Here is a 9,025-nt window from a genome sequence, read left to right as displayed (position 1 = left end):
TAAACTCGCACAGCTAACATAGTGGCCCTCAATAGACCCCACTTCATAACCACTGCATCCCTGCTCCCCAGAGTTGTCCTATTGCTATGTCAGCCGCTTCTGTAGTGCAATGGAGAGTATGTTGGCTTTCTATTTGACCAGGCGAAACTATTCAAAGGTTGTGGGTTTGAGTCCCACCAGAGTCACCTTTTAGATGCAGAGAAAATCCAACTTCTCAACCAGTGGTCCCTATGTGAGCCCCATTCCTGAGCCATTGGACAGGAGAGCACCATAGACAGATTGGCAAAACTAAAAGGCAACCCAACCAATTCCACCCCCCCCCCACCTAATGACAATCTTCATTCTCAGTATACGTTTCCCAAATCTAACTATTCTAAAATCTATCTTTATCTAGCTGTAGTGTTATATGTTGCCTTTTTATTTATACAATAACTATACTTTAACTGCTTTAACTTGGAAAAGTGCGCCGATGATGTCACAATTGAAGCTAATATGCGCACCAACAAGAAAATCCCTGCCACATGGGGTCTCTGCACAACTAGGCTATAGGCTGGGTTTCGGGTGGAGAGAGTCAGCAAGAACTGCACCCTGTAATCAGATCCTTTTGGATCGATGAGCCTGTTAAGAAACAAAAGACGGGGAGGATTGGGGGGGGGAACTTTCCTGTACTGAAGCATGGCAGTGGACACTAATGGGTTAATCCCTCTCGACACCTGAAGGACAGGAAATGAGCTAATAAATTCCATGCCTCCCCCCCTCACCTCCATTCTCTTTCCTGTCCTCAACGAAGGAAGTGAAGGAAGTGTTTTATCACCTTTTACTGGCACCAGAGGGGGTTTGCCTCAAAGTCTCCGGAGCCTTGTCTTTAGGAGAGATCTCCATTAGGAGATAATGGCCTTTCGTTGCCCATAGCTGCAGTAAGACGCGAAGCCGTTAGGCGCATGCGCAGTAAGACGGTTGCAGAGCTCTTCCTGGACGCGTTGCTTGGATACGCGCCGGTGACGTCATCACGCTGTGTTTTGGCGCCAGCGTTTTTAAATCAGCGTCTGTGTTCCCCATCTTGCTGCCTGTTATCCAGACGCTGTTTTGGCTGTTTATGCCCTGAGCCTGCTACTATTTGCCTCCACAACTGCAGTAAGTAATCTGCCTACTGGGGATGTTTGGTATGTATTACCTTTACTTATGGGTGTATTCTGCTTATGTTTTAGCTGACCCATGAGTTCTAGACGATCTAGATCCGCTGCCAGTGGGTGAGTTGCAAAGGGGTCTCCCCCTATCTGAGTGCTGTTGCACTTTTCATATGTTTGGTATTCATTATGAATATTTTTGTTTATTTTAAGGAGTCCACATCATAGGCATTCTGATTGAAGAAGAGATGATGATCGTGGGAGGGAGAAGTCTTGTAGAAAGGAATGTATTTTCTGCTCTTTGCCTGCACTTCAGGATAAAAAAGTTTGTCAGAGCTGTTTTGATCAAAATAATACCTCCCAGTCTTCTGAGCAATTCAATAATTTCATGTCATGGATGAAGGATTCCTTTAATAAATCTATGTCTGACATGGTTGAAAAAGTTACAGATAATGTACTTGCTAAAGTTTCTGCCAATCAACCATCCACTTCATATGCTACAGCAGATTTAGCTGTTCACATTCCTGACGATAGTGTCTCCTCTGATTCACAAGAGGAAGGGGAAGTGGATTCAGATGATGAGTTGTTTAATACATCTTTCATAGAGCCTTTAATTCTGGCCATGAGGAAAACCCTTAATTTGGATGTTCCTTGTGAACCTTCTTCCCAACCAGACCTGATGTTCAAATCTTCCAAAAAAAGCAGTGTCTTTCATATTCATGATGTTGTCAAAGCCACAATTAAATCTGAATGGGATGTTCCTGATAAAAGATTTTTTCTGTCTAAAAGGATGAAAAAGATGTATCCTTTTCCTGAGGATCAAGTTAAACAATGGGTATTACCCCCTAAGGTTGACGCTTCGATCACCAGGGTGGCAAGAAGAACAACCTTGCCTGTAGATGAAGGGGTCTCCCTAAAGGATCCTATGGAAAGACGGCAGGACTCCATCCTTAAAAAAGCCTATAGTGTTTCAGGATCTATTTGTAAACCGTGTGTGGCTATTACCTCCTTAGCTAGAGCTAATAAGATCTGGTTAAATAACGTTGTTGAAGCCTTACAGCAAAAGGTCAGCAGAGAGGAAATTCTAAATTCCCTTCATGAGATTCAATTAGTAAATGATTTTTGTGCTGAAGCTTCTATGGATATCCTCAAGTTGGCGGCTAAGGATATGAGTCTGGTGGTGGCAGCTCGTAGATCTCTATGGCTCAGACATTGGTTTGCTGATACACCATCTAAGCATAACCTTTGCTCCCTCCCCTTTGAAGGAGATCTTCTTTTTGGTCCAAAATTGGAGAATATTATCTCTAAGGCGTCGGCTGGCAAATCAGCCTTTCTACCCCAAGATAAGAAAGAGAGAAGAACAACTTTCAGGGGTAACAGACCTTCATTTAAAGATGTCAAAGCTTACCGCCCAGGCAGAAATTTTCAGAGGCAATCCTGGAAGACTAAGCCTCAGCCCTTTCAGGTTAAGAAGGATTCCAAACCTGATAGAAATAAATCCTTCTGAAGGTTTGCGAGCCCTTCAGTTTCCTGTGGGGGCCAGGCTTTCACAATTCAAAACTGTTTGGGCTCAAACTACGACAGACCTCTGGGTATCAGAGGTAATTTCAAGAGGATACCAAATAGAATTCATAAAAATTCCTCCTTTTTCTCGCTTCCAAAAGTCAGCAGTTCCAAAAACAAAGGAGGCTCTGCTTGCCCTCAAGGGTATTCTGAATCAACTTCTGGTGAAGAGAGTGATTATCCGTGTTCCTTCCACCCAAAGAAGGAAAGGAATTTTTTCTCCTTTATTTCTTGTAAGAAAAAAATCGGGAGATTTCAGAGCTATTCTAAATCTAAGGTTCCTAAATCAATTCATAATAAAAAAGACCTTTCGTATGGAGTCAGTAAGATCAATCGCACAAGTATTAAGGCCCGGCGATTGGATGGTCAAGATCGACTTGCAAGACGCCTATTTACATATTCCCATCGCAGCAAGTCACCAGAAATATCTTCGGTTTTATTGGATGGGGATTCGATACCAGTACAGAGCCCTGCCATTCGGTCTCGCGTCTGCTCCAAGAGCTTTTACGAAAGTTCTAGCTCTCCTTATTGCTTCTCTAAGATTACAGGAAGTGGAAATCTTTTCATATCTGGACGACATTCTAGTAAAGGCGAATTCCTTGGAAAAGATTCAACATGACGTCAAGTTAGTGTTGAGGTCCTTGCAGGATCACGGTTGGCTCATAAACATAACAAAATCTTGTCTGTCTCCGACTCAAGTTATCAACTTTCTAGGAGTCACTTTCGACTCAACTCTTTTTCGAATATTTCTCCCTCGAGAAAGAATCTTAGATGTTCAAAACCATGTACAGAAACTTCTCAGTTTTCCGATAACTACAGCTCTATTCTGTCAAATAGTCCTGGGCAAACTAACAGCCACGATAGACGCTGTTCCATGGGCCATGGCTCACATCAGGCCTCTCCAGTTGTCATTTCTGACCCAATGGCGCAAAGAACGTTCACCCGATCAGTACATTCTGGTGAGTCCTCCGGTTCTCGAGAGGTTGAGATGGTGGCTTCAGACACAGTATCTTCAGAAAGGTATTTCTCTTTTCTCCCCCAGTGGATCAGGTTGACCACCGATGCAAGTGGCTCAGGTTGGGGAGCCCATCTACTTCATCTGTCAGTATGGGGCAAATGGAATATATGGGAGACAAGTCAGTCCTCCAATTGGAAGGAATTGAAGGCTGTTCACCTCGCACTAATTCACTTTCTGGAAGTGATCAGGTCCAAGTCAGTGATGATTCAATCAGACAATTCCACAACTGTCAAATATATAAAGAAGCAAGGAGGAACAAGGAGTATAAAACTCATGAAGTTGACGGAGGAGATTCTTGTATGGGCAGAATTTCATCTGCAGGATCTGACTGCAGTCCATGTGCCAGGAGTGATGAATGTTCTAGCCGATCGTTTGAGCAGGTTCCAGCCTCATCCAGGGGAATGGGAATTGAATGCAGAAATATACAGATTAATTGTGAAGAAATTCGGGATTCCACAGATAGATCTCATGGCTATGAGGCACAATCGGAAGTTACCGAGATTTTGTTCCAAGAATCAGGATCCCCTAGCAGACCAGGTGGATGCCTTCAGTATCCAATGGAATTTCAAATTGGCTTACCTGTTTCCACCTTCTCCTTTAATTGCCAGGTGTCTGAGGAAAATCAGAGAAGAGAAGTCATCTGTTCTGATAATTCTACCTTGGTGGCCCAGGAGGTTTTGGTTTCCTCAATTATTCCAGATGGCAGTGAGGAGACCGTTCAGACTCCCAATCCAGCCTCAACTTCTAAGGCAGGATTGTCTATTTCATCCGGATCCAGGCCACTTCAAATTGACTGTTTGGAAGTTGAAAGGCAGAGGATGATGGGAAGAGGTCTATCTTCTAACACTGTTCAAACACTCTTGGCCTCTAGGAAGCCTGCCACTTCTTTGAAATACTCCAAATATTGGAACAAATTTTTGGAATGGTGTTCTTTATCTAACAGATCATCTGTTGAAATTACAGAAGAACATATTGTGGAATTTTTGCAGTCCGGATTTGAGAAGGAGCTCAGTCCAGCAACTTTGAAGAACCAAGTCTCTGCTCTTTCTGCCATTTCGGGAGTTGCTTGGGCATCCTCTCCATTAGTGGCAAGATTCTTCTTGGCGTTAAAGAAATTAAAACCTAGGATCATATCTAAAGCTCCTCCATGGGATCTTAATTTGGTATTGCTTGCCCTTACCAAGCCTCCCTTTGAACCTCTGGAATCAATTTCGTTCAAATTCCTTTCTTGGAAGATTGCCTTTTTGTTAGCTATCACAACAGCCCGCAGAGTAGGAGAGATCCAAGCTCTGAAGATTAATCATAACTGCATGTTTTTCTGTCAGAATAAATTGATTTTTCGTTTACCTCAAGACTTTCGCCCAAAAGTGATATCTGAATTCCATATCAATCAAGAAATAGCCTTACCTGCCTTTTATCCGAATCCTAATTCAGAGGAAGAAAGATCATGGCATACTCTGGATGTTGTTCGCGGTGTTAAAACCTACCTTGAAAGGACTGAATCAATAAGAAAATCAGATAATCTACTGATTCTATCTTCAGGTCCAAGATTAGGCTCTCAGGTGGCTAAATCAACAGTTTCATCCTGGATCAAATCATGTATTTCAGAAGCCTACAGGGTCAGTGCAGTTCCTTGTCCTCAATCTATTAAGGCTCACTCTACCAGGGCTATTGCTGCGTCTTGGGCATGCCGGGCCCAGACATCAACCGATGAAGTTTGCAGAGCAGCGGTTTGGTCTTCTGCCAATACCTTTGTAAAAAATTATCAGCTTGATCTTCATGCTGCTGATCGAGATTCCTTTGGAAATTCGGTCCTTCAGGCTGCTTTGCTGATTAAATAAACTTATATTACCCACCCTTTTTTGTCATTGCTTGGGTATTTCCCATTAGTGTCCACTGCCATGTGAAGTACAGGAAAAAGGAAAATCAATTCATACTCACCGAGATTTTCTTTTCCTGGACTGAAGCATGGCAGTGGGCACATGTTTCCCTCCCTAAAAATTTTGGGGAACTTCGTCTCGTACAGTGTGGAGAATGGAGGTGAGGGGGGAGGCATGGAATTTATTAGCTCATTTCCTGTCCTTCAGGTGTCGAGAGGGATTAACCCATTAGTGTCCACTGCCATGCTTCAGTCCAGGAAAAGAAAATCTCGGTGAGTATGAATTGATTTTCCTTTTTATGCATGTTGGGGGCGAGTGTTTCTTCTGTATTACTGACGGGGAGAGCTAACCCAAAGGTAATTGATTATGCTGCCGGGGATGAACAGGAAAGACAGATTGCCAAAACTAAAAAGTGTTGCAACTGATGTATTGGTACTAATTAGACTTGTATATGTGCTCCCCCCATCCCCCCTCATGGCAGCCGTTTTCCTTAAACTTTTTCCACCAGACCAGGGAACTTTCACATGTGTTTAATATGTATATCTAATCAAGCACTCACACTTTTCTAATATGGAGCACGTATGTTTGAGACCTTTGTGGACATTTTTGCACTTTCTAAATTGTAATGACTTTGTATACTGTTTTGTACACTAATAACCACTAGATGGCGCAACAGGATAACAAATGGGTTGACTGGTTCAGTCAGCTTGATAGGACTGTAATGCCTAAAACGTTGACCGAAGTCTGCAATACAGGTATGGGATCCGTTATCTGGAAACCCATTATCCACAGAGGTCATCTCCCATAGACTCCATTTTATCCAAATAATCCCATTTTTTTTTCTCTGTAATAAAACAGAACCTTGTACTTGATCCAAACTAAAATATAATTAATGCTTATTGGAAGCAAAACCAGCCTATTGCGTTTATTTAATGTTGACATGATTTTCTAGTAGACTTAAGGTATGAAGATCCATTATCTGGAACAGCCCAGGTCCTGAGCATTCTGAATAACAGATCCCATACCTGTAAAGGCATTTAATGAATATGTGGTGCTGTTACAGTTGCTCCTGCATTTGTGTGCCGATGGTAAGTTGCCATTGGGGAACGTGCGCTGCCAAGAAAAGAGAAGCAGTTGTAGTGGTGACTACTGTACCAAATGTACTGTATGGTCTCACAGTGTGTGTGGCTCATGGTGTGTGGTTGCCTACTGGCTCTGTGGTACAATGGATAGTGCATTGGACTTCTAGTTTATTAAGTTAAAATATGCAGCAGTTGTGGGTTCGATTTCCACCATAGTTATCTTTTGAGTGCTCCATAGGCAGCTAAAAAGCATTGCAATATATGTCCTGATTAGACTTGTGTATGACGTCCCAATTTTCCTCTATGTATGAACCTCTTTTTACTAGTGTTCCACTTGTATTTTGTCTTCTTAGTTGTCTGGTCTCAGTCAGGGATTGTGTAAATATTAATATCTCACTAAACATTGCTCAAACTGGGTGCAAACTGGCAGAATTATGTGTCTGTAGCTTTATATGTTGCCCAATTTATTCTCAGTATTTATTTGGTGCAACAATAATTGTAGTGGAAGGGTTACTATAACATTTTCATAAAAACATTTGTTTATCCCCTGCGAATGTTAGTTCATCCTCATTTTAAGTCTCTTTCTTGCAGTTTATACCAATTTTACAGGAAAAGTCTGATTTTTCGTACCCCCATTTAAAGGTTTTCCGTATTTAACTCACCCCCGTCCAATGGAAAAAACAAAATCAGGGTGTGACTGTAGATGGAAGTGTGATGTGCCATAATGTCTCACAGTGTGTGTGTGTGGCTACTGATTGGACTTGTACATGAGGTCTGTGACAGTGCTCCCTCCCACCCTCCTCTTGGCATCAGTTTTCCTTAATATATAACCCCATAACCCCCTTTTCTATAGCGTTCTTGAATTCCCTGAACCCCCCCAGAGTTAAGGTCGCCAAACAAGCAGATCGCCCCAATATGCCCACCTTGAGGTGGGAGATATCAGACTGATCTGATCGTGGTCCCTAGAGATCACAACACTCGAAAAACACTTGGTTGGATTGAGAACAGCATCAATGAACCAATGGGGTCCTTGATCCAATGGGATTTTTAAACCTGGCCAATCGACATCTGCACAATGTTTGCCCAGATATCTATCAGGGAAGACCATTCAGAGGGCCCCATACACTGCCCAATATGCTTCCAACTTGGTCTGTCTCCATTTTATATTGACCCATGTATGGCCACCTTTAGACACTGGTCATGTTGTTAAGATAACTAGATGTGCATGTGTTCTGGTTGTAATTACTTACCTTATACCCTGGGTAGGTGCTCCTGTTTGCTAAAACTGCACCACCCCAGGGTTCTTCTCTAGGAGCACCACAAAGGGACCATCTTCTTCCACTTATTCATTTTTTGACAGCCTTGGCCAGCACATGTGCAGTAGAGTGAAAAGGCTGGGTTTTTGCTTTAAGTTTGGCTTCTCACTTTACTACATGCATGCCCACGGTGTGAAGAATGAAGAAGCAGAAGAAGCTCACTCTGTGGTGCTCCTACAGATGAACCAAATTGGGAATTGCATGGCCAAACTGGGTGCCACTGAGCATGATAACATTTTGTAGCTCTGTTTTATGAGACATTACTTGTAAGTAGAAGTGTGATGTACTGTACAGTCTTATTGTGTGAGTTTGGGTCCTGGAGCCATAAAAGGTGGCTGCTGTTTGTGTTATGACTGGCTCTGTGGCGCAATGGATAGCGCATTGGACTTCTAGTTGATCAAGATATTCAAAGGTTGTGGGTTCGAGTCCCACCAGAGTCGGCTTCTAATTCCCCCATCGGCAGATTGTGAAAACTAAAAAGCATTACAATATATGTCCTGATTAGACTTGTGTATGACGTCCCTACCAGGGGTCCCACCTGTCTCCCTGATGGGGCTCAATTTTCCTCTATGTATGGACCTTTTTTTACTAGTGTTCAGCTTGTATTTTGTCTTCTTAGTTGTCTGGTCTCAGTCAGGGATTGTGTAAATATTAATTTCTCACTATACATTGCTCAAACTGGGTGCAAACTGGCAGAATTATGTGTCTGTAGATTTATATGTTGCCCAATTTATTCTCAGTATGTTTGGTTCAACAATTATTGTAGCTGAAATGTTGTTAGTTATGTTATACACAGTTTATCTGCTGATGTTTCTGTGGCACATTGGCTAGTGTGTCAGTCATCAAGAAATATGGTTCCGTTAGGTTGTGAGTTTGATTCCTACCTCAGGCAGTTGTTGCTATATACTGTATAACCTGCTGTTACACTCAACATACAGTATGTTAGCTTTCAATGTAGTTAGAGCAAGCAATACAAAGCTGTGTGTTCATATACCCCAGAGTTATATTCTAACCATGTTTAGAATCATTGGTCCATATA

The 9,025-nt window shown here is 42.4% G+C and overlaps 1 protein-coding gene and 1 non-coding gene across 2 annotated transcripts; both read left to right on the top strand.

Moving 5' to 3' along the window:
* The first annotated feature begins 674 nt into the window (after positions 1-674).
* On the top strand, positions 675-3,201 carry LOC121397096 (lamina-associated polypeptide 2-like). Its single transcript, XM_041573226.1, has 2 exons — positions 675-1,134; positions 1,209-3,201. Exon 2 carries the CDS (start codon positions 1,516-1,518, stop codon positions 2,632-2,634), a length of 1,119 nt encoding a protein of 372 aa, XP_041429160.1. The 5' UTR covers positions 675-1,134; positions 1,209-1,515; the 3' UTR covers positions 2,635-3,201.
* Positions 3,202-8,341: 5,140 nt separating this feature from the next.
* Positions 8,342-8,426, top strand: trnar-ucu. The gene is given in 2 exon segments: positions 8,342-8,378; positions 8,391-8,426. It is a non-coding gene; the product is annotated as a tRNA-Arg (tRNA).
* The last annotated feature ends 599 nt before the right edge of the window (positions 8,427-9,025 follow it).

This window comes from Xenopus laevis, chromosome 8L (genome assembly GCF_017654675.1).
Source record: "Xenopus laevis strain J_2021 chromosome 8L, Xenopus_laevis_v10.1, whole genome shotgun sequence".
NCBI classification, from domain to species: domain Eukaryota; kingdom Metazoa; phylum Chordata; class Amphibia; order Anura; family Pipidae; genus Xenopus; species Xenopus laevis.
The sequence above is the reverse complement of the archived record's forward strand: the minus strand, read 5'-3'. Positions and strand labels throughout refer to the sequence as shown.

What these genes read in the sequence shown, in the direction of transcription:
- LOC121397096 (XM_041573226.1), top strand. Translation starts at nt 1,516, where the DNA reads ATGTCATGGATGAAGGATTCCTTTAATAAATCTATGTCTGACATGGTT.